This window comes from Macrosteles quadrilineatus, unplaced genomic scaffold (genome assembly GCF_028750875.1).
Source record: "Macrosteles quadrilineatus isolate MER2022 unplaced genomic scaffold, UCM_ALF_1.0 Scaffold_8__2_contigs__length_117827958, whole genome shotgun sequence".
Classification (NCBI taxonomy): domain Eukaryota; kingdom Metazoa; phylum Arthropoda; class Insecta; order Hemiptera; family Cicadellidae; genus Macrosteles; species Macrosteles quadrilineatus.
Genome location: NW_026542601.1, coordinates 51,821,912 through 51,848,857, shown reverse-complemented (window position 1 = coordinate 51,848,857; position 26,946 = coordinate 51,821,912). Strand labels below are relative to the sequence as shown.

General features: G+C 36.7%; 1 protein-coding gene across 1 annotated transcript in view; it reads left to right on the top strand.

The window, feature by feature from the left end:
- The window catches only part of LOC129000834 (mRNA (2'-O-methyladenosine-N(6)-)-methyltransferase-like), a 47,541-nt gene that overhangs the window by 6,564 nt on the left and 14,031 nt on the right, over positions 1-26,946 (top strand). Inside the window, exons 2-7 of the mRNA XM_054427879.1 lie at positions 5,313-5,503; positions 5,646-5,801; positions 10,742-10,872; positions 12,302-12,456; positions 20,733-20,964; positions 22,286-22,406. Of these exons, the coding sequence (XP_054283854.1) occupies positions 5,315-5,503; positions 5,646-5,801; positions 10,742-10,872; positions 12,302-12,456; positions 20,733-20,964; positions 22,286-22,406 (984 nt within the window). The 5' untranslated portion in view covers positions 5,313-5,314. The remainder of the gene's footprint in view (positions 1-5,312; positions 5,504-5,645; positions 5,802-10,741; positions 10,873-12,301; positions 12,457-20,732; positions 20,965-22,285; positions 22,407-26,946) is intronic.

The following is a 26,946-nucleotide window of genomic DNA, read 5'->3' as shown; positions in this document are numbered from 1 at the left end:
TTTCAATAGTAGGCCTACTAATGAATGGTGTGTGCTTTTTTTAACTGCTTTTTGATTTTTTTCCCAAATGTGCATGGTTTTAATCAGATTTATTTAACTTTTTATTTTGTCTGCTTTTGACTTAAACCACAGAAAACGTACACTACTATACCCAGAATGCCAACCGCATGGTAAAAAGCATTAAGCGGTTTGAGAGAGCTTTGCCTGTCAAACCGTAGGCAGCGCCACCAGCGTTGCCATGCAATAGCATAGCAACGCTGGTGGCGCTGCCTACGGATTGACGGGCAAAGCTCTCTCAAACCGCTTAATGCTTTTTACCATGCGGTTGGCATTCTGGGTTATAGTAGTACGTTTTCTGTGCTTAAACTAAGCATGGTTTGATTTTATTGTTAACCAATCTCTGATGATGGTTTTATTTTATTTTATTGAATTACCTATGTATTGACATAGCCTAGCCTATTATGTATATGTTTAATGGCCAAATAAACAATTTGAATTTGAATTTAATCATTGTTTAGAGAATATGTAATCTATTAATTACCAAAAAGTTGGTCGTATAAGGTTGTTTTTTTTTTTTTTTTTTTAACTGATACCGAATAGTTTACATTAAAAGTTATTTACAAATGAAGCAGTTAATGGGAAATAACTTTGATTGCCGATAACTTTTTACAAGAAAGTCCATAACCAAGAGATCAATAACCTCGGGACTTGATTAACGCATTTAATTGGTCGGATTTACTAGGTACCTATAGTTCTTAACTGCAAACGTTGGTTTAACTGCTAACATACTGGTTCTTTTCCTTAGAACCGTTGGTAGCAGCAAGAATCATTTTTACGTACCAACACATCACTGTTATTTACAAATTAGTTATCGTTGGTGTTGCACCTTATTTATTACAGCCATATTCAATTTAATTGATGTATTAACTGTATAAGTTTTGCTTTTTTTAAACTGTCAGACTGTATTTGCGAAGGTTGATACATAATAGTTTTGCCAGCATATCTGAAAATATGCAAACCAACTGCTGTTCTTAATATAAGAAGGTTTCAACTGACTATTATAAAATCCCTGTGCGTTGAACGGGCACACAGCTAGTTGTGGTGTAAGTTGGTAGTAAATTTCCCTGTAAAATCCCCTTTTGGCAAGCTTAGAAAACAACTTTTTGTCCCCTCATTCTCCCTCAAATTGGCAACACAATCTGACCGGATACGTTCCAAGCAGTGCTAGCTGCTATCTGTTGATGATTTAGCGAACTACGTTTGACTCTCGTTGTAGCGCAGTACATCACCGTACGTTATTTGCTATACGTCAGACCGAAATATTTGAGAGCCAAATGAGTTCGCTCGACGCTGCGCCGTACTGGGACCGTGCCTGCCATTTTGCGGGCCGCAGTGAACATTTAGGCCAAAAACGACCTCGGATAATCGGGAATGTACTGTATTAAGTTATGTTTTGTATACGGTATATAATAATGTTAAGTTAATTCTGCTGGCATGTTATTGACAAAACTAATTATGACACGTTGGTTCTCACAGCACCTGATATTCTAGGATAGCCTATTCTGCAATCCAAACCTGTTAATGGGATGAACAGTCCAACACATTTTTCACGTTGTTTTTTACTCATTAGCTCGTACAACATTAAAGGGTCCATAGGCCTTCTTCAATTTGTGTAACTACTCAGTCAATACACCGTCATTACTTCCTGATCACAATATTTAATACTGAGTTATTTCATTCCCCCACTAACTCTTTGTGAGTAAATAAGTGTCTCTGCCGTGTTCAATGCGACGACTGCAGCGAATGCTAAAATCAGCCTTAGTGACACCAAATTATGCATCGCAATTCCGACTTAGGTCTAAGCAGTTTGGTAGGAAACAAATTGATTTTAACGCTTAATATTTCTAAGGCTTAATCCAACATGGCCAAGCTCAATTTTCCTGGTGAATGTGAATACAGCAATCATTGTCTATCAAGTGAACCCATTTGTCAGTTAATGCCTATTTCAATTAGGTTAATTAAAAAAAAAAAGTTACTGTATCACCATGATCAGAAGAGACACTTAAGTAGGGGTTAATGAACTTTAAATCTGAGCATACCCCATCCAAACAATTATAATACACAGTATGTCATTGGGCTAAGAAGAGTGTACACTCTTTAACGCAATTTTGGTGCTAAATCAGGAAGAAGGATGTTTGAATTTGAATTACCAAATATGTTGTTGAGCTTGGTGATACTTAATAATATTTTAATTGTTTCATTGTATGTTTTATTATTCAATTTCTTAAGTAGGTGTTAATGAACTTTAAATCTGGGCTAACCCTATCCAAACAATTATAATACACAGTACAGTATGTCATTGGGCTGAGAAGAGTGTACACCCTTTAACACAATTTTGGTGCTAAATCAGGAAGAAGGATGTTTGAGTTTGAGTTGCCAAATATGTTGTTCAGCTTGGTGATACTTTATAATATTTTAATTGTTTCATTGTATGTTTTATTATTCAATTTCTTAAGTAGGTGTCAATGAACTTTAAATTTGGACTAACCATATCCAAACAATTATAATACACAGGGAGGACGGGGTACAGTGGGTCATGGGGCACACTGGGTCATTGGAAAATTTCCCTTTAAGGGATATTTTTTTCCTGTTTCCAGTATAGTTTAGGTGGCCTACCTGCTAGCCCATATTGTGGAAAAAGAGCAACAGATGGAGTGAAATTGTGAGGGAGATAGTTGGCTTTGTTTAATTTTGCCTCCATGCTGGAAAATTGTGGTTAGCTTCTTTTTAAATATTTACCATGGTTTTTTTTTATTTAATGTAACTTTCTCTATAACTACCTAAATGATCCTAGGCTGTTGTTATTCATTTAGATAATAAGACTTTATTGTTAGTATCATAGAATACATAATTACTATTCACTTAAAAATGGCAGCTTCCTCTGGGGTACAGTGGGTCACTTTGTTTGTGACACAACGGGTCCCATTGAAAATGCTTATGATATCATAAGAAAAAGCATATGAAGTGAAATACATGAGAAAAATGTTGCCAACTCACAATATTGTGTTAGATGAAGAAGGAATGTATTTGGCAGACCATAAAGACATTGACAAAAAACAACCAAAACAAAAAATATATCCTGGTACAGAAAGAAAAATAACTAAGTTGACATTTTCACTAAACTTTGAATCATATAATGTGCATTAAGACATTATTTGTATTGAGCAGCATTTCTCAAAATAGCTTTTTTAGTTTTGCAAATTGTGTTTCCAGGAATATAACATGTTGGTGTGATACTTTGTTCTTTTAGCGAATTTCCCATATAGGGAATAAGCTATTACCGTAGTACTCATGGTAAGACCTGGACGCGGGACCGATTTTTTTCTTCGTTTTGAGGTCCCTAGAGGCCAAAAACACCATCCGTTCAAATTCATATATATATATAACTTCGTATCGCCTAAGTTATAGGTTTCCCTAAGACAGACCGATGGAAAGAAAGTACCGTTACGTTTAATTTTCAAGATGATCTCGTTCGCATCGCTCAATCACGTCCTGGTTGAAGTTCGTTCGCTACGCTCACTCACCTTTGGGTTGGAGCTCGTTCGCTACGCTCACTCACCTTTAGGTTGGAGCTCGTTCGCTGCGCTCACTTGCCTTCAGGTTAGCTCGTTCGCTACGCTAACTCGCCTCCAGGTTGAAGTTCGTTTGCTACGCTCACTCACCTTTGGGTTGGAGCTCGTTCGCTACGCTCACTCACCTTTAGGTTGGAGCTCGTTCGCTGCGCTCACTTGCCTTCAGGTTAGCTCGTTCGCTACGCTAACTCGCCTCCAGGTTGAAGTTCGTTCGCTACGCTCACTCACCTTTGGGTTGGAGCTCGTTCGCTACGCTCACTCACCTTTAGGTTGGAGCTCGTTCGCTGCGCTCACTTGCCTTCAGGTTAGCTCGTTCGCTACGCTAACTCGCCTCCAGGTTGAAGTTCGTTCGTTACGCTCACTCACCTTTTGGTTGCAAATTAGCTGTTGCCATAAATGTAAAAGAAATAATAGTGCTGCACCCTGTTGGTAATCCTTGTAACTTTAATGCTATTGAACATCATAGAACAGAACCAACTTGTTTAATTGAAACAGCTGTTAAGATTCATTAATTCCATTTCTCATAAGGTTAACATGGGAAACTCCAGAGCCACTGGGGCGGAGCCCTTTTAAGAATTTCGAAACGGGAAATAGTTTACGTCCGATTCGCATACCTACAGAATTTACACACCAAATTTCATAACGATCGGTGAAGTCGTTCCGGAGGAGTTTGCAGACAAACACTGTGAATTTTATATATTAGATATGTGTCCGTTAGCACGATAACTCGAGCAAAAATGATCCGATTTTGATGAAATTTGGTACAAACGTGTTGTAACAATTTGTAAACCTACGTTAATTCGAACGAGTTCGCGATCCAGCATGATCGGACCATGGGAACGATATTTTACGGGGGGTTTTATGGGGTAAAAATAGGTTTTTCCCATTTTTGACCCAAAAAACATAAAATTTAGCAATTTCTTTCCAAACCATGTTGTAGAGCTTAAAAAAACAAATAATTTAGTATATTGAAGCGTTGTTATGCGCCTAATGGTTACGGAGAAAATTCCAAAAAATTGTAAATTTAAATTCCCATGTTATTTTAATGGAGAATAAGTAAACTGTTGTAGTTTGCTTGTTTATGAACATATTTTGATCAAATTTGGAAAACGTTTTTATTTCTTACTTACTATTAACATTTTACAAAAAAAAAAACAGTTTTACCCTCCCTGATGCAGCAAACCTAAGTACTTGTTAAACTAATTCTATTTAAATCGGTAATAAATGTTATATTTTTAAGTAGACATTTCAGTGTAAATCAAATCAGTCAAATGGAAATTCGCTTAGTCTGTAGGTTTGCTGCGGCGGGGGTATTTTTTCTTTATAACTCATTGTGCCCCACTATCTAGTGTAGTAAAACTTAATATTTAGTTGCAAAAACAATTTTGTTATAACAAAAGAAATGCCAAGCAATAAAAATAAATATTTAACTCAACCCCTAATGAAAAATACTATGAATTAAAATTATGAAAGCAAAAAGTGACCCACTGTACCCCGTCCTCCCCTACCTATGTCATTGAGCTAAGGAGAGTGTACACCCTTTAACGCAATTTTGGTGCTAAATCAGGAAGAATCAGGAAGGATGTTTGAATTTGAATTACCAATTCAAAACTTAAGTCAAACCTTATTTCTATCAATTCTAAATTCTAATTAGAAACCTTGGTGGTGATTCAAACACAGATATGAACGAGATGAAGCAGGAGATGTCAGTGGCTAGCACATCAACATGGGATGCGGGACCACACGAGACAATGCCGACGATGCCAATCCTGGTCCCCACACCTATAAAGATGGTTCCTCCCCATCACCACCCACCCGTCCCACTCGACCATCACGTAATGCCGGTGCCACTCATGCCGCAAACTCCCCATGTAAGTAAATTGTAAAATTGTTGCTTGGTTTAACTTACAGTATTTCAGTAGCATTGCTTGTCTTTTGTAAAATAGTTTGGTCCACATCTCGGTTGTGCTTCTGTCATACTATAACTGTACTGTATGCTTTTTTATTGCGTAGGGGATGCCTGTACCCGGGCCCTTCATGGAAGACTTGCCACCTGAGCTTGTGCAGCAGGGGTGGAAGAAGTTGTGGAGCAAACGAGAGAATCGTCCGTACTTCTGGAACAAACTTACGGGGGTCTCTCTATGGGAGATGCCTAACAACAAGCCACAGGTTAATATAAGGGTTAACCCTTTGAACTAGTGTACCTGTTGCTCGAATTCGAGCAATTGTGAAGTATTACAGGCGCTATTTTAAAAAGCCATTATTTCTGATGACTTTAAAAGAATCAATTCAAAGATTATGGAAATATTCATGATGTACATAACGGTTCAATACAATCAACATTTAATGTAAATATCTTATCATTTTTCAAAAGCTGATATTGTTTTTTAGTGTCTTCTGCAAATGTTTCCCAGTCATAGCCGCATTAGGTTGTCCATAATAATGATTATTAATTAAAAAAAAAACATTATTTCTATTTCTTCTACTTGGTGGTGTTCTATGACTTTCCCAAGTTTCCATAGTTTGCAAATCGGCTCTTTAAATGATTGCTCAAGAAATGCAGCACAGTGTAAATTCAGTTTTCCTTTTAGTATTCCATTGTAATATTTACGCCAACCCAAATTCAAATACTTAATATTTAATTTAAACCAAGTCAGTAAATGTTTGTAGCGTGTGTTTCCTTAAATTACAATTAAATTATCCAGCTGAACATAAAGTAGGCCTAAACAAATATTTTCTTCATAAGGATAACATGGGAACTGTAAAAGCCACTGGGGCAGAGCCCAAGGGAATTAAAAAAAAAGTAAGGTCATTTTGCAAATCTACACACCTAGACGAAGATTTTGGTATCCATATATAAATCCCAAAGTACCCCAAGTACCTTTTCCTTTAATGAAATCTAAAAAAAGTTGTTTGGTGTGTGTCCAGTTGTGGTTACGTTTGGGGGCGCTGATCTAGGCAAAATATCACTTTTATATTTCAACTATAAAATATATTAGGATTAGGCCTATAGTTTAAATTAAATATGGGAAATTACGATGTACATTGATTCAAGGATATTATAACTGATAGGGTTATGGATAATAAACATAGACAATTACGTCACTAGCTTTACTAGCGTGTTTACTTTTAAATTCCTTCAACATGTGACCAGTTCTTTTTTATAATGAATGTTATTTGAACCAAACAGCTGTTTCAAAACAAACTATATGTTATTGTTTTTATTTGTCTTTGTTTACACTTATTTATTTAGCAATTGATGCAGTGAAATTCATGTAAAGGATTGGTGTGGACGATTTGTGTGATGTTAGGATACCAAAGTTAAATTATGTGTACTGTGAATTTTATTGGATATTATCGTTTTATTTTAGGTAGTTTCTATTCAGACCTACTGGAAATTGTCTATAGTATAAGTAATTGTATTGTGGTGATGATAATTATGGAAGAGGCAGGTATGCGATGGAAGGTGGTGTCGTTGACTAGGTCTGTACACTTCTCAATTGTCTATTACTCTCTCTACTGTAGGCTACTTATAATCAGTGTGCGTCTGTGCGAATCGGCCACAAATCTCATACTAACGCTTTTCACATCGTAAAAATTGCAGAATTGCTGTTTTATTGTAAAATTATCAGATTTAAAATGCATATCGTATAGGCCTATGATGGAATAAAAACATATTTGGTCACACAACATTTGTTTGCAAGATGATTTTTCACATTAAAACTGCAAGAAACTTTGTCTTTATATGTGTAAACTAGCTGTTCTGAATTGTACACAGTTTTAACCCTAGCAGTGGCCGATCGTCTTCTGGTGACGATCTGACGTTGATGCTTAGAATGGCCAAATTCGTCTAGTGACGATATGGGCCGAAATTTTTTTAGCGGTAAAAAAAGCACTTATAGGCTAATCAACTCAGATGAGAATAATATATATACCATTTGAAAGATCACATTCTGAACTTTCATTTTATTACATAAACAAACCCTGTAGCAGGTATATAACAATGTCACGATGATTAGAAATCAAATGAATTTTTGGCGCGGCACGACTTTTGCAGCCGACTCTTGGGAACTGGCAAAACACGTCTTGTTTGGCATTACCCTGCTCTGATTTTATCTTTATTGTGGTAGTAATATTTAGAACAAAATATTGATTGCACAACCGGTACAATTTTATGAAAACAGCTGTTTTCGAAATTTTTAACAAATGGCCAATGGTCGTCAGGTGACGATATGGAAAATACGAATTACATACACTGTAAGTTATTATTATTAGTCATATAATATGTCATTTTGAAGAGGAAGAAATATAGATTGTGAGAGTGGCAGCCCTGCGCTCAGGGTTATTTACGTCTGCTCACATATGAAGACGACGGAAGTGAGTCATTACTGCTACAGCTGTCTTGTGTATTCGCCATTGTTTGTTGTTGCCGGTGAGTGTTCGCTCTCGTGTTATCCGCGATTTATTACTAAATACGTCATTAGTTCGTAGTGTTAGTGTTAGTGAAGTTTGTGTGTGTGTATAACAGTAATCTTCATGCATTTTATTATGCATAAATATTACTGAATTGTGTGAAATAGTGTTCATAAAAGGTTGTATTTTGTTAGCATCATGTCCTAAAATGACGATTCTGACATTCAGAGATTGTTGTACGAGACGGACCTTAGTTCGCCGTGCTATATATGCTATATAATGATTTACCCAAAGTGTTATACATTTTTATAAAGGTAAATGAATACACTACAACATGTTTTTATATTGGTTTGGGTGTAAAAAAATTGGTAAAAAGTTATATACTAAATACTGTACACTTCATTTTCTCAAAATGCGCAAAAAATTCAAAACGTTCTGAAATTGACACATAATCATAGGTGAAAATAACTTTTTACCATCGTACTAATGACTTTTTTGGATTCTTTACTTCATTAGCTTTACAAATATGTACATATCATCAGCCTACATAATGTTTTACAACACAAACAAACACTGTATAGTTTACCCTTATTTGCGGTTTTGCGGTTATTGTATTATTATGTCCCTATTACGTACCTACAAAAAAAATATTTCTAACATGTTATACATTTTTATGTCGGTAATTGAATACACTACAAGATTATTATGTTGGTTTGAAGTAAAAAAATTTGATACAAAAGTTGTATAGTAAATACTCTGAATTTTTTTCTCTCGCGAAATCGCTAAAATATAAAAACATTATTTTATATACGTATGTTTATAGGTAAAAAATTATTTTTACCATAAACTTTATGACTTTTTTTTATTCCTTACTTCATTAGCTTTACAAACATGTATATATCATTATTAGTATACACATATATTATGTAACTTTTTACAACATAAACTAACACTGTACAGTTTTCAATTTTTTCGGTTCTCGGAAAAAATATTTTCCTAACATGTTATATATTTCTGTGTAGGGAATTAAATTGTCTACAAAATGTATATAATGAATTTCCCATAAAAAATCTATAGAAAAATATACCAAGGCCGCTTTTGAAATTTCAAAAATAAAATTCTTTTAATTTAATTTTATTTTTTTATTTTTTTCACTTTACTGATAAAATACACTGTCTAAATCATTATGATATTACTATTTCTAGATTCTCCTGTTCTTTCCGAACAAAATGAATATGAGGTTGGCTAGGTTTGTTTGTACAGTTGAATTTTTATGAATTTTCAAAAAAAAAGTCTGCAAAATCGCCAAAATGGGTTGGCCATTCCCCACTTCTAACATTGGCCACTGCTAGGGTTAACTGACTACTCAATTCCCGTACGTAGGACGGGCTAACACCTCGTTAATATAATAATATTAATAATACGCAATATGAAACTTTGTGAACAATAAGGCTTTTTTGTTTTTAGATTTAACCTACCATATTGTATACCAAAATGTTCGTGTAGTTGTGCAGATTTGCAAACTGACATTTTTGAAAAAATCTCTTGGGCTCTGTCCCAGTGGCATGTAAAGTTTCCATATAATCCTTATGAACAACATATTTGTTTACATTATGATCAGCTGGAAAATTTAATTGCTGTTACTATTTTATTTTCAGTTTGAGGAAACGTGTTCTACAAATATTTACTAACTTGGTTGAGATAAAATATTTACTATTTGAATTTGGGTTGGCGTAATAAATATTACAATGGAAAAGATTGTTCAGCGTTTATGCTAATTTTTACGGTGTTTTTCATCATCTTATAGAAATAAAAATATAATTTTTCCAAAACTAGGTGTATCTACAGACAGTAAGAATGATGCCACTGTAAGGGTCTGCATACCTGACTATTCAATTTTTCATTTGACTTTCAGGTCCAAAATTTTGACCTTTTGGTTTTAGTCCAAAAGCGGGGAATGCCAAAATCAAGGTGCTTTGGAAAGTATAGGCTCGTTTTTAAGGAAAAAAAAAACACAATTTTAAAACAATCGGGGGGGATATTACAAATTTTTGATTTTTTATCTTCTGAAGAATAAATTCCTGGCTTGTCTCTACAATCGAGCGACTTTCACACCTCTTAACAGAAAGCTAAAACTCTTTACATAAAAATAGTTGCCGATAATAAAAATAGGTTAAAATTTAATTTCAATAATAGGACACTAAAATTGTCAAAACAAGTTAAAAAATAAATAAATTTGTTTTCCGGTGTTAGGTGTGCTACTATTGTCATCACGCTTAGTTGAGACATCATTATAGCTGATCAGTACTCTTAGAATGTTTTAGTTGAACTGAACTATGATAACTTAACTATGATAAACTGAACTATCAAGTCTAGCTGAATAATAAAATACTTGCTAAAAAAATACTCAACCATTTGAGTACTTGCCCACCCGTATAGTTGATCATCTGATCTAGTTGGTAATCTGATTTTTCCGACAGCACTGCATTGTTTAGTCCACTCTTTTTGGGTTCATGAAAACAACTGTAGGCTAGCTGACCATACAAAAGCAATCGTAGGGGAATGCTTCTATCCAATGAAGATTTCACAGTTGAGAGCTGGTAGCCTAAAATTCAATTTGAAAAATTAATTGGATCCTAAAAAATTGACATGACTATGTCTTAATTCAAAATTTGAGAAATGTTATCTGTTTACAGTTTGATCCGATCACGGACCCTTTGGGCATAAGTGGACCAGGAGCGATGATCAATGGACCCCCCATGCCTGTCAAACGAAGGGCCTCTGAGGAAGTGGTGGGCAGTCCTGTAGCTAAGAAGTTTATTCTTGCGTGAGTAATTTTTAGCCTACCTTAGACTATCCATATAACTAGACATTCCTTTCCCATGTTAAGGTTGAGCCACTGACCAAGTTATGCTGATGTAAATTAGGCCACTTATATCTTTTGAATAAACACATTTGTTAGCTAAATCAAACTTAAGAAAAAAACTTTTTGTCTGTAGCATCTTCTATTGCACATTAACCATCACTGTAACAATAAAATGAGAGAGAATAGAATAAAAATGAACATTAGTTGAATTGAGCCTCTAACAGAGTGTGCTGGTCTAAATTTATGATTTCAACAACTTTCTGACTGACTCTTCAAGTAGGGCAAGTATGTTTTTTTTTTATAAACTATTGGCTAAGCTGGTTTATAGATGGCACTTTAAATTTAATTGACTTTCATTTTACATTTTCTTGGACGGATCCATGTTGATAATTCTTTAGAGACTTTTGGATAAGATATTTGTTTATTTCTATTGCTAATAAAATACAATGGTTGAGGGTGTTAAGTACCTATTACAAACAGCAATATAGTCAAGAGCAGTGTTCAGTTTGTAAAAAGTAGGTGCCGGAACTGTAACTTATTTACCAATTTACGCCAATATTTTTATCCTTCTGAAAGGAAGGTACCGGAACTAAGTTCTGCCGCGTTTCCCACAAATCGACTCTTCAGAGAAACAACAAAAAAATTAGAATAGTGGCCTAATTAGAATAGTGACTTGGCATTTCTGTGTATATTTGACTTTTGTCAATGCTTATGTAGCCTGAAAGACAATAATAAACATATTTAAAAAAAACAAAAACAAAAAAAACAGACATAACTTATGAATTCAGAAGCAGATGGCTCATTATTTATTACATTTTTGGGTTGAGGTTTTGTGTTGAGGTTTAGTATTGATTTAACTTCCAAGTCTGTGTGTGAAACATTCTGGAGAAAATTGGTCATGGAAGAGGTCTAATAAAGTTTTAAGAAAGTATAATTTTTAAACGGGTTTCAATGTAAAACAAGAAAGAGGCCTATTGTTTGGAATTTAAAAAAAATTACGGCAATTGTGTGTAGCCTACCATTTAAATCACTGATAATTAGGGGTCTGCAGGCCTACTGACCTTCGAGTTGGGCCAAAATTGGGGTGCTTTGTAACTTATTGGTATGTTAAAAGATATATCCTACAGTAAAATGATCACACAAAATTGTGAATGTCTCCTGCGACCATAGAAAATCGTGAAATTTTGAGGGTGCAATCCTAGCAGACACATTTTGGGATTACAATTACATTGCCCGATGCAAGAATAAGAATCGGCCAAGTTTCATACCTCTAATGTAAACTACCCGACCCAAGCTTAGCCCTAGATATATTTCTCTCTCAAACTGATCTCTTGAGGTAAATTATTGGCCTGGACTTATTCATTTATCGTTTTTATGTATACTTATGCAGGGGACCTTGGGACTTGGAGATATCTACGAATGTCATCATCTACGAGAGGCCCCCCATAGTCATCCCTCATCCCCATCCTGAGGTAGAAGCTTTCCGCTGTTCTTTACTGACCAAACTACGCAACTGCTATCAGGAGCTCTGTCACTCAAGGGAATGTAAGTAGAAATGTTCAATATTGTTGAATAAGCTGTGTGGTTGTTTTGTGTACCTTCAACAACGATAAAAATTTGATATAGGTTGTTATAGGATAAATGAGACTGCAGCATGTTAGTGATTTTGGTTTTTATCAGTATTCTTGCCGTTGGTGCTATACACTAAACCAATAAAAAATTACTGCTGAGTCAAGGTTTCTAAAGCTTTACTTGACTAAGGTAAAACGCAGGGCCGGATTTAGCATTTTTGCGCCCCTAGGCCCAAATAATTTTCCGCCACCTAGTCTGGTCACAGTTAGTTACTTTCCTTCAAACCTTTATTAAAAACTATATCATAACTATAGGCCTAAGTTAATTGCTCCACTCCTCGTTGGAATAATAGCAAGTTTTTTTTTAAAGAATTGACTTGTTTAGCCTTAACAAAATGCCGTCTTAAACACTTTTTGCAATTTTATTCTTTTAATAAATGCTCACGTTTGTGGCCGTGGGACTGAAACCAAACAACTCAACCCACCGAGCATTCCTGAAAAAAAAAACATGGCCATTGATACCAATTCCAGGCCCAAAAACATGAACTCCATACAGTATGTGATACCATAGATTGAACATACTCCGTTAGTAGATTTGTTATCAATTTGGATTGACTTACTTGACTTATTTCCTATCGCTCCTTAGCGGGAGCATAGGGCATCGAGAAGAGCTCGCCATCCATCCCTGTCTTGCGCCAGGTCTTCCCGACACTCAAGGCTTCCTTTCATTATTGTTCTCCTCCAGGTGTCACAGGGTCTTCCTCTCTTTCTGGTCCCTTGGGGATTCCATTCCAGGGCCTTCTTTTCAATTGCACCATCCGTCTTCCGAAGAGTGTGACCCAGCCACCTCCACTTCCGTCTTCTGATTTCTAGGCTGATCTTTTGCCCTGTTGCCTCCCAAAGCTGTTCATTTGATATAGTGTTTGGCCAGAACACTCTCATTATTATCCGAGACACCTGTTTACAAACACCTGGAGCTGAGAAGTACTACGCTGATCCATTTTCCAAGTTTCACTGGCATATAGAAGGACAGACTTGACGGTTGTGTTGAAGATGCGGATTTTGGTTTTCATTGAAATATTTCTATTACGCCATATTGGGTAAAGCTGAATAAATGCTGCATTAGCTTTCCCAATGCGGCTCCTAACATCTTCCTTTGCTCCTCCGTCTGCTGTGACTTTACTTCCGAGGTATTGGAAAGAGTCGACCTCTTCAATCACCTTCCGAATTAGTTCTAAGGCTTGGGCTACTCAGAATTCAACCTCATTTCCTTTGTCTTATTTACATTTTGTAATAAACCTTTAGAGAATAAAACTTAGGTTTTATTAAGCAAAACTGAATACAAGAATTAAACAGAATAAATAAACAAATCTGACTAAAACATTAAGAGAATGTCAGCTGACATTTTGTACAGTACTTGGAATATCACCACATTCTTCCGCTCTAGTAAATTTTATACACATCGAATTTCTTAGGTAACACCTTTGGTCTGGTTGACCGACGTGGAGGATGAGGTTGATTGCAAGGAGCGCTGCTGGTTTGATGTTCATCATTTTCAGGAACACCATCTGACGTTGCTGGTGGTAAACATAAATCTGTATAGTTTTGAAGGAGCGGTTGTGACGAAGTAGTGTTCTGTTCCAGAAGGAGCGATTTTGACGAGGTAGTGTTCTGTTCCAACTGTTCATCACCGTCTTCGTTTTCATAAGTAAGATTTGTTGGATTTTGCATTACATTTCCTCTTGGTGCTAAATATCTTAAGGACACAATTGATTCTCTTCCTTCTTTATTGCGGACTAAAGAATATTTTGGGTTTGTCTCAATTACTTCAACCTCTTCGACCAGTGGGTCAAACTTACTGCCTCTTATGTGCTTCTTCATAAGAACTTTTCCTGGAATAGTCAGCCAAGTAGGGATAGTTTCTCCATTGCTAGATCTTCTTTGATGTTTAAACATTCTTTCGTGCGGTGTACAATTCGTAGCTGTGCATAAGAGGGATCTGATGCAATGAAGGGCTTCATCTAAAACACTTTCCCACTGAGTTATTTTCATCCCTCTCGATTTCAATGCTAGCTGAACAGTATTCCATATTACTCCGTTGAATCGTTCAACTTGCCCATTTCCACGTGGGTTATATGGACTTGCACGACTTGTAGCTATTCCCAAATTATGTAAAAATGATTTTAGTTCTACCGACATAAAACCGCTACCCTGGTCTGTGTGTATATATGATGGTGTACCAAAAATACTGAAGACTTTGTGAAGTTGTTTGATAATAGTTCTTGAGCTCATATCAGGACAGGGGAGTGCAAAAGGATAACGTGAATATTCGTCAACTATAGTTAGAATATAGGTGTTATTTGTTACTGAAGGGATTGGCCCTTTAAAATCCATATTAAGCCTCTCAAATGGGGCCATAGCTTTGATGAGATGTCCACTAGAAGTTTTCAGGAATTTTGGTTTGATCTCTGCACATAGTGGACAGCCTGCAGTCATTTTTCGCACATCATCAACTGAGTAAGGAAGATTGTGGGTTCGGACCCAGTGCACCATTCGAGTAACGCCTGGATGACATAGTGACTTATGTAAGTCAATTAAACTTTGATTTTGCATCGAACTGCAGAGTCGAGTGAAGGCATCAGCGACTGTATTTTGAATACCAGGCCTGTAGACAGTGTCAAAACTAAAACAAGACAGTTCTAGCCTCCATCGTTGAAGTTTCTCATTCTTTATTTTGCTACTGTGTTTTTGATCAAAAATAAATGACACCGACCTTTGATCTGTCACAATCTTGAAATGCCGTCCAACTAAGAAATGTCTCCATTTCCTGACTGCCTCGACGATAGCTGCTGCTTCCTTTTCTATTATCGAGTGTCTCTTTTCACTGTCTGATAACGATCGTGAAAAAAAAGCAACTGGACGACCCATTTGACTAAGAGTCGCTGCAAGTGCATTCTGTGATGCATCAGTTTCTACTACGAATGGGATAGATTCATCAATAGTATTAATAGCAGACTGAGCTATCTCTTGTTTCAGTTTTTCATAGTCAGAAACAACTTCTGGAGGAATTGGGAATGTTCTGCATTTAACTAATCTGTGTACTTTTTCAGAAAATTGAGGGATCCATCTTGAATAGTGAGCTAGCATTCCAACTGCACGCCTTAATAAATCAAAATTACTAGGAACAGGTAAGTTCAGAAGGGGTTCAAGTCTCTCAGGATCCGGTTTAATAGTGTTATTTTCAATTAGATATCCCAGAAGTCTGATTGATCGTTGGGAGTATGAACATTTGTCTTGATTCAGGGTCAGCCCGTACTTGTTGGCTGCTGCCAAGAAATTTGCAAGATTTCTATCATGATCTTCTTGATCTTTACCACAAACCGTCAAATCATCTAGATAAGCAAAAACCCCTTCTAACTTTTCTTTACTGATTATACCATTAATTACACGCTGGAAACAAGCAACTCCATTGGTAACTCCAAAAGGTATTCTGTTGAAATGATATAGTTTTCCACCTGCTTCGAAGCCAGTGTATTTTTTCTCATTTTCACAAATAGGGATTTGATGGTAAGCGCTTCGGAGGTCAACTGTACTAAATACCTCATACTTAGAAATTTTTGAAACAAGATCTTCAATATTTGGTAAAGGATAAGCATCAAGGTTAGTGAAACGGTTAATAGTTTGAGAGTAATCAATGACTAACCGTCTTTTGTGATTCTCATTTTTGGTAACCAGGACTTGAGCCCTCCAAGGAGAATTGCTCTCTTCAATTATTCCTTCAGACAACAATTTACCTATTTCATTTTCTATAAATCTTGTTTCATCAAGGGAGAACCTTCGAGATTTTATTTTTATTGGGTGACAATCTGGTGAAAGATTAGCAAATAGTTCAGGAGGTTCAACAATAGCTGTAGGCAAACTGCAAGGGCCCAAAGTTAGTGCTGGCTTAGAACCGCCAAATGATATGCATAGATTTGTATACTTAGAGAGAATATCATGCCCAATTATCATGTCTGCACAGAGATTAGGCAAAACTGAAACCTTGGTTTTTATATGTTGATGCCCTAAAAGCTCAATATCAACGAAGCAGTGCCCACAGATACGGGATTGTAAGTCTACAGATGCCATAGAAATCTGGCCTCCTCCAGGAACAACTAAAAACTTTGTTTTGTCAACGAATGTTTTATTTATGAATGTTTCAGAGCTACCAGTATCTATTAGAGCATCAGCGACAACATTGTTAATCTTAACTGTAACTACAGACTTTGATAAACATCGAGGAGCGGCAGCCAGCAGTCCCGACTCTTTTTTACGACGACAAACAATTGAGAAATGACCTTTTATCCCACAGTTTCGACAATCAGCATCCCTGGCTGGACAGACATTTCGAGGATGTTTGGCTTTCCCACAGAAGAAGCATTTTATTGTCCCTGAGGCAGCCAGTGATGATTCCTTATAACATTCTTCTTGATTCATCTCTTGATTTAAAGTACTGTTCAAGAATAGATTTTGATGAGTTTGTTGGTAGATTTCTGAGTGTTTCTGAGCTGATTCTAGAGCTCTTGCTTGAGCAACGGCATCCTCTAATTTCAGAGTATTGTTCTCTAGTAGTCTTTGACGTATTTGAGGAGATAATAGCCCAGTGATGAATGAGTCTCTAATGTAATCGTTTTTACTTTCTTCTGCATTAACATTACGAAAATTACAATCTTTACTCAAAAGTTTCAGTTTTTGTAAGAATTGATCTACAGACTCCCCGGGTTGTTGCTTGGAAATAGCTAATATGTGCCTTGAATAAACTTCATTTTGAGGTTTCACATAGAGGGTCTGTAAAACCTTCACAGCATCTTCATAGGTCTTTGCTTCTGAAATAAATTCATATACGTTGTGACTAATGTAATTTATGAGTAGTTTTAACTTTTCTTCGTCACTTACTTTATCAACAGAGGATACAAAATTTTCAAAAGTCCTCAACCAATGTTTGAATTCAAATGCTGCTTTGGTTGTATCAGGTAGACATTCAAATCTTTCTGGTCTTAACAGTTTATCCATTTCTTTCTCTAGTATTAAGTGATTGAATAGAATGGTTTATAGGAAGCCTATAGATACTGATTCCCAGACTAATTATGATAATATTTGCTTAATAAATTGTAATAAACCTTTAGAGAATAAAACTTAGGTTTTATTAAGCAAAACTGAATACAAGAATTAAACAGAATAAATAAACAAATCTGACTAAAACATTAAGAGAATGTCAGCTGACATTTTGTACAGTACTTGGAATATCACCACACATTTATCTTAAGACCCACCTCTTCAGCCTCTCTTTGTAGAGAACTTAGTTTCGCCTGAATATCAGTGTACCTCTGGGCAATCAAGCAAAGGTCGTCAGCAAAGTCAAGGTCCTCCAGCCGCTCCTTCAGTCCCCACTGCACTCCCCGCCTTCTATTATTTGTTACTCTCCTCATAACTGAGTCCAGCACCAAAAGGAACAGTATCGGTGATAAAATGCCGCCCTGGCGAACACCTATTTTAACTGCGATTGCTCCTGTCAACTTTCCTTGGTGAGAAACCTGACACTGGAAATCATCGTACATGGCCTTGATAATATTTATTATTTTAGGGGGTATCCCATATTCTTGTAGAACATGCCACAGCACCTGGTGTTTTACTGTGTCAAAGGCCTTCTCGACATCTAAAAAAGCCAGGCAAAGAGTACTTTGAAATTCCTTGCTCTGCTCAAGTAGGATTTGGAGAGTACTGATTAAATCCACACAACTTCTTGCTTCACGGAAACCTGCCTGTTCTTTCCTCAGTTTCAATGGAACCTTTTATCCGGTTTAGGATTATTCTGGCCAGCACTTTGCTTGGGACTGACAAAAGGGTAATACCTCTCCAATTGTTACAGAGCGTTACATCCCATCTCTTTGGTATTTTGACGACTATACCCTTCTTCCATTCCTTTGGAGTCCTCTTGCCAAATCTGTTGAAGTAGTGGATGAAGTAAGTCCGCGGCTACATCACCAGCTTTTAGGATCTCGACTGCAATGTTGTCTAAACCAGGGGCTTTGCCATTTTTCATGCTTTTGATCGCATCTTTGATTTCCTCAATTGAGGGGATTTCTAGATTTATACCATGGTCCACCTGCACTGGGCGAGGTAGTGGCAAAGCCTCGTCCTGAGCTTCTGCTCTATCCAGTAGTTCGCTGAAGTGTTCCTGCCATCTATTCAACTGGTCTTCAATGTTTGTCACCATTTCACCACTCTTACTTCTTACTGGTTTTTCTCTAGCGAAGTTCTTCTTTGCCAGTTTCCTTGTAATGTCGTAAAGCTTTTTGCTATTACCTTGTCTAGCAGCTTCTTCTGCTTCCTGAGCCAGTTCATCAGCCCATCTTCTTTTGTCTCTTCGCACATATCTCTTCACATTACGATTTGCCTCTGAATATTCTTGATAGACGTTTTGCTTTTGAAATCTGGTTTTGGAGCTGTCATATTTTGTTTTCAAAATCTTCCTTTGGTTTACTTCAGTCCACGTTTCCTCCTACATCCATTCCTTCTTTTGCTTATTCCTGTACCCTAAAACATTTTCACTAACCTCTTCAAAAACTTGCTTCACATTCTTCCAGATGTTCTCCACCCCCGAACTCAGGGCACCACTGTCAGCCAAGACTTGATACCTATTTGTGGTTTCAATAACAAAATTATTCTTTATTGCTGGGATTTTCAATTTATCAATGTCGAACTTCCTGCCTATACTCATCAATTTGGAATAGCTGAAAACAATTCTTGTTATTTAAGGAGTATGTTTTTTCTATTTTTAAACCTAGTTTATCCAAAATAAAACTATATAATCATCAACAATAGGTCGTCTCCTGTTTATATTACAAGAAATTAAAACATACATCATAGAACTAATCCTAAAATAATAGAAACTAAATTACGTCAAAACTAACGTCCAGTGTCACCAACATGAGCTAGACATAAAAAATTTTGAATTAACAATGTCATAAGAAGTCGACTTGAGTTATATTTAATCTATGGTCGTACTGCATCTAGGTTATATTTTCAAAGCAAAACAGAGCAATAATCCGGCCAACCGTACCGATCCTTAGGTCTGAGGAGAAAATTACAGCAACAATGGTGCTTTGGAGGGTATTGAATTTTTCTAAAATCCAATGCAAACTGAGATTAATATTTTTTTGTTCATTTTAAAGGTAAATTCATCATTGTTTTAATCAACACAACTTATTATATATTTTAACTTGATCCTGCAGATGGTTGTAATGTAAACTAATCAAAAGATTAGTTAATAACTTTTGTTTGGTGAGGTGAGGGTGGTAACAATGTCTAACACGCATGCGCCCCTAATCACTCTGATCAGTAGTGTCGAGCCCGAGCCAGCATAGTGGCAGTGCATTGGCAATACGATGCGAAGCCCTTGGGCGCTCGTCAACGTCAACATCCCTACAGCCTACTCCCGTATAACCAATGTTCGTTACCAATTTTGTAACAAAATCCTGAAAAAATTCTGAAAAAAAATAGATTAAATTTCCTAACAATTATTTCTTTTTATGAACTTCAGAATCACAATGCTTTGGAGTTTTTTTTATCAATTATGATTATTTATTTTTATTTTTAAATAGCCTAGGTTTAAAAAATTACTCTCGGCCGTGCGCCCTCTGGGACCTTGCGCCCATAGGCCCTGGCCTACCGGGAAATCCGGCCCTGGTAAAACGGTAGCAATGTCAACAGTGTACAGTCATAACTAACACAAATAGTGAGTGCATGATTTCACAGTGAATATTTGGTAGTCTAAAGAAAGGGTTGGATGGCACAGAAGGTTGGGTACCCAAAGATCAGATAATTGAGATTACTGCATGTATCGTCAATACCAGAAATCATGAAACTGCATATTATTGTCATGAGAATTTGGAAAAATTAAAATCATTTAAGTTAACTAATAATAAAAAAATATACAGTATCTCTTTAAAAATCAAAGAGTGGCAGATCATTGACCAGTTGGCTTAATATCGGGGTGTTTTCCTAAAATTTAGGTTCTTGAATAACGAGACTGTAGTCCTCTTTATACTCTATTTACTGACAGTAAACTATTACTGCCATAGAAATGTCTAAGGACTCTCTCAACAGAGTCTGTATAATATATTGATATGATCAGTTACAGCCCAAGACTAGACACGTCTGAGGATTTGTTCCACAGAGCCTGTTTTTATTGATAATGATCTGTTACAGCCATAGATGCACCAAAGGACTCGTTCAACAGATGGTTGATGGAACGCAAGGTTGTTGACACAGGTACAGACCCGCTGTTGCCAAGCCAGTGTTATCCTGAAATATCTCAGTGCATGTACAAGGAGATAATGAACGACATTCCCATCAAGCTGGTGCGACCAAAGTTCACCGGAGACGCTAGAAAGCAACTTTCAAGATACGCTGAGGCTGCCAAGAAAATGATCGAGTCCAGGTGGGTTTTTGTAGCTTTCTAAATAATAAAATGCTTAGATTTTTAGAAGTCAAACGTTTTTACATGTTTCATGTGATTTTTTTTGTTTTTAATTATAAACTTTTATGGACCATAAAATGATGGTTATTGAAACTTTTCCTTCTTGTCTGAGGAGTTTAAAAAATTGTACCATAGACTAAGCAACACAAATAGACTTCTCATCCCATTGTAAATTTTGAAGCTCGTTCTTTGCTTCTAGTTCATGTACGTTGACACTGATTGCTAGTGTAGTTGAAATTTTGTTTCTATTATTTTAGGGTTATTTCCATGATTTGTGCTTTACTGTTTGGCTGTATAACTAGGAGACCGGTTATTGTTTATGATTAGATAGTTTTATTTGGTTAAACAAAGTTTTAAATGACTGAAATAACAAGAAACAAATTGTAAACAAAATACGACCTAGCTACAGTGTGACGTACAGAACCAACAATAAAATTGGCTTCAGCTGTTCAGAAGGATGACAAATCTACTAAGGGAGTATGATTTATCTATGATTGCACAGACTTATATTTGGATTAGAGGAATGTATGTATAACGCAAAATTTACCTGGGCACATTCATAGATCAAATGTGATACATTACTTCAACTCACTTATTGACACCAACAAATGACTGAGAATTGAAACATTTTGTAGTTACAGGCCATCACAGTCTAAGTGAGGTTTGTTCTCGTTCCTTGTTCTTCAACCTGTGTCAAATAGCACTGTCATTATGGCTAACTAATTTCATTGACCTACTAGGCCTAACTGTGCACAATTATAACTTATACCATTATTTGTCAAAATGAAATCACTCAACTAGGCATATTCAATTCCATAACTTGTCATCCCATCCACAAACTAACTTTTTAAAAGGAAAGAAAAATAAAAACAATACAGTTTTTGTTTATTTTGAAAGGTTTTAAACCTTTCAAATAGTTAAAACACAAATTATTGTGAGATACAGTTTAACTGTATCTCACAATAATTTACAGCTAAGAACCTGTAATTAAATCAACAAAACAAACCGCTAACAACAAACATTTAAACAGATAAATCAACAACACACGAATCAGCTTTGTAAAGCCTATTGGTTGATGCTTAGTAGTGCCAACCTACTTCTGTTACATTTGCTGCTATTTTAGCCAGTTTTATCAAAATATGATCATTTCTCGCACAATCTTAGCCATCTTGTTACGAGATGCGTCTGCCTGCATTCAAAGGGTTATCAAACAATTATGATTAAAAAAAGCAAACCCATAAACTTGTACCGAATAACTGGATATAAAATATTTTGTGTACAGGAACGCCTCACCAGAAAGTCGCAAAATTGTTAAATGGAACGCGGAAGATACGTTTCAATGGCTTAGGCGGACAGTGGGAGCAACATACGACGACTTTCAAGAGAGGCTCGGCCATCTCAAGGTAATTTCAGTTCAGTTTGAGTCAAATTATTAAAATTAGTGTTCTTTGGTATTTTTTATGATGTCAATGTTTTAACTTATCAATTTGTATTTTAATTTGTATGAATATAAATGTTTTTTAATTAAAAAATTAATTAAAAAGAAAGGGAATTGTAGAACTATTTGTTTATATCTACTTCTCTGGATTTTTTGTAAGGGAACGGTGTAAAGTCACAATAGTAGCAGACATTATGCTTGTGATTGGGTAATAAGTAACCATGGCAACTTTTTAAATGTATGGATGAAGAGAGGCCCAAGAAAGAATAATCTATGTTTTTATATCATTGCTATATCTTTATCTTATATTTATGAGTGTTGTTATTATCTAAGTAGGCTACTATAATTTAAATTTTTTTTATTAGTTAGGGCCTATTAAATGTTTTTATCTGCATTCTTCTTATTGCATAAAAGCACTCCTAAAATGGGTATAAAGATAACAACATAAAACTTCAAGGTTATGTTTTTAGGAAAAAGCATTTAGCTTGGATTAATAAATATATAGGATGGAGAGGACACAGCTAACTCACCTGATGAAAGGTTGCAGACGAGTCAAAGAACACATAAAATCACACACATAATAATACTTAATATTTCGCCTCTTTCAGAGGCTTCTTCAGAAGTAGGCCTAGATGGTAGTTACAAGAACAACAGTTTAAAATAGGATGACACAGTTTGAATTCAAAATGTCTGACAGGTTGTCCAACTGACACTACACAAAGCACTAAATACAGTCACATTGCAATATTGTATTTACATATAATATGTATATTGAAAAGTAAATTAGTTTTGTCCATGGAAATAAATACTTAAGAGTTAGCTGTGAGGGTGAGGATATAGGATATTATCTAATGTTGAGGTTAGGTGGGGTTCTGGAGTTGGTCACAAACTGGTAAGCTAATTCCCATCTTCTGAGCATTGAACTATTGCATTGGTTCTTTGGCAATGATTTTAGAGCTTTTATGGTGAAACAGTCATCAAATAGAAGTTGGTGGGATAAGGCATGTTGTGCAACTGGTTTTTCTTTGCTAGTTTTAACATCATGTCGATGGCCGTTCATGCGTTTTCGGAGAGTCTCGGTTGTTAGGCCTATGTACTGGGCTGGACAATGTGAACATTGAAGCTGGTAGATAAGGTTCTCTGAGCTGCAGGTATGATGGCCTTGGATTCTGTAATTTTTATTATGGTATGTGCTGGTAAAAGTTTCTGTAGGATGGTGTATCTGGCAAGATTTACATCGGTTTTCATTGCATGGGTATGAGCCCGGTCTTGGTTTCTAAGATGGTATTTTTGATGGATTTGGGAGTTTTGGGTGGACTAGCATATTCCTCAAATTTGGGGGTTGCCTATAAATTATGGAAGGGGCTCTTGAAAGGAGGTTTTTGGTTTGGCTGGAGGACTCTAGGATTTTGAAACCTGTTTTGAGGAGGTTGTTTAGTTGTTGCAGGCCAGGGTGGTAAGTGGTTATCAAATTTACTTGAAGATGGTTGGTGTTTTTCTTTGTAGTAGGACGTGGATTCTGAGCTGCTTGGATCTGAGATTTTACGAGAGTGCCAGGATAGCCTCGGTTTTCGAAGGCTTTTTGAAGTTGGGTTTGGTATTGTGTACGGTCTTTCGGTTCTGAAATTAGGCGATTTCCCCTTAGGGCAAGACTGTAAGGAAGTGATCTCTTGGTGTTATTCGGATGACAACTAGAAAAATGGAGGTATTGTTGGTGGTTGGTCGGTTTTATGTGGATAGATGTGGTGAGGTTATTGTTCCTTAGATGAATTGTAAGGTCTAAAAAGTTGATGGAAGTCTCAGAGAAATCCCAGGTGAAATTTAGCGGTCCAAAACTGTTGAGGTCTTCCAGGAACTTCCGTAGTGATTCTTCACCGTGGGTCCAAATTATGAAAATGTCGTCAATGTATCTAAACCAGCAAATGGGGAGGTGTTCACGGCTAGACAAAAACTTTTCTTCATAATTCCCCATGTAGAGATTAGCATAAGATGGGGCCATTCTTGTTCCCATGGCAGTGCCCTTGATCTGTAGGAAGTGTTTGTCCTGAAATTGGAAATAGTTCTTTTCCAGAATGAATTTTATCAGTTGAGTTATAAACGAAGTGGTGGGTAGGGATCCTTTGGGTCTGTTTTGAAGGTAGTTTTCTGTTGCTGTTAGGCCGTGGACATGAGGTATGTTTGTGTAGAGTGAGGTGACATCAATGGTGGCCATGAGAGTGTTAGCGGGGAGTGGTTGTTTGACATTGTTAAGTTTTTGCAGAAAATCGTTGGAGTCCTTGATATATGAGGCCAAGTTTTGTACTAGCGGTTGTAGATAGGCGTCTACGTATGAAGAGATACGTTCCGTTAAAGAACCACAGCCTGATACTATGGGCCTTCCTGGCGGTGGTGTTATGCCTTTGTGGATTTTTGGTAATATGTAGATTTTTGGGCAGATGGGTTCTTCTGGTATTAACAGATTTGTTGTTTCTTGGGAGATATTGTTGGATTTGGAGTGTTTGTTAATGATTTCTTTGAGTTCAGCGGTGTACTTTATAGTTGGATCTTCTTTCAGAGGTAGGTATGTGGAAGAATCACTGAGTTGGCGTTGGATTTCTGACACATAGTCAGATTTATTCATTATCACTGTGGTCGAGCCTTTGTCAGCTGGAAGGATCATGATATCAGTATTTGATTTTAAAGTTGAAATGGCTTTTTTATCGGCTTCGGTGAGGTTATGGAGTGTTGTAGAGGTTACGTTTTTTTCGAAAGTGGGATCTGAGATGTTTTGTACCAAAAAGTTGATGTATTGTTCTATCGGATGGTCTGCTGGTAACGGTGGGGGATCGAAGTCCGAGGGTGGAACAAACTTCGCTAGGGAGGGCGCCACACTGTTGGATTTCGAGTTGTCTTGATCTTGTGAGTTGAAATAATGTTTGAGACGGAGGTTCCTAGCTAGCGACATGATGTCCTTAACTAGGCCAAAATGGTCAAAACGGGGTGTGGGACAAAAACTAAGACCCTTGGTCAAAACTGTTTTTTCTATTTCTGAGAGCTGGTGGTTGGATAAGTTGCAAACTCTGCAAATTCTGTCCCAAACAACCCTGAAACCTCTACAAATGACCAACAAGTTTTGGGTTTAAAGAAATCATTAACAAACACTCCAAATCCAACAATATCTCCCAAGAAACAACAAATCTGTTAATACCAGAAGAACCCATCTGCCCAAAAATCTACATATTACCAAAAATCCACAAAGGCATAACACCACCGCCAGGAAGGCCCATAGTATCAGGCTGTGGTTCTTTAACGGAACGTATCTCTTCATACGTAGACGCCTATCTACAACCGCTAGTACAAAACTTGGCCTCATATATCAAGGACTCCAACGATTTTCTGCAAAAACTTAACAATGTCAAACAACCACTCCCCGCTAACACTCTCATGGCCACCATTGATGTCACCTCACTCTACACAAACATACCTCATGTCCACGGCCTAACAGCAACAGAAAACTACCTTCAAAACAGACCCAAAGGATCCCTACCCACCACTTCGTTTATAACTCAACTGATAAAATTCATTCTGGAAAAGAACTATTTCCAATTTCAGGACAAACACTTCCTACAGATCAAGGGCACTGCCATGGGAACAAGAATGGCCCCATCTTATGCTAATCTCTACATGGGGAATTATGAAGAAAAGTTTTTGTCTAGCCGTGAACACCTCCCCATTTGCTGGTTTAGATACATTGACGACATTTTCATAATTTGGACCCACGGTGAAGAATCACTACGGAAGTTCCTGGAAGACCTCAACAGTTTTGGACCGCTAAATTTCACCTGGGATTTCTCTGAGACTTCCATCAACTTTTTAGACCTTACAATTCATCTAAGGAACAATAACCTCACCACATCTATCCACATAAAACCGACCAACCACCAACAATACCTCCATTTTTCTAGTTGTCATCCGAATAACACCAAGAGATCACTTCCTTACAGTCTTGCCCTAAGGGGAAATCGCCTAATTTCAGAACCGAAAGACCGTACACAATACCAAACCCAACTTCAAAAAGCCTTCGAAAACCGAGGCTATCCTGGCACTCTCGTAAAATCTCAGATCCAAGCAGCTCAGAATCCACGTCCTACTACAAAGAAAAACACCAACCATCTTCAAGTAAATTTGATAACCACTTACCACCCTGGCCTGCAACAACTAAACAACCTCCTCAAAACAGGTTTCAAAATCCTAGAGTCCTCCAGCCAAACCAAAAACCTCCTTTCAAGAGCCCCTTCCATAATTTATAGGCAACCCCCAAATTTGAGGAATATGCTAGTCCATCCAAAACTCCCAAATCCATCAAAAATACCATCTGAGAAACCAAGACCGGGCTCATACCCATGCAGTGAAAACCGATGTAAATCTTGCCAGATACACCATCCTACAGAAACTTTTACCAGCACATACCATAATAAAAATTACAGAATCCAAGGCCATCATACCTGCAGCTCAGAGAACCTTAT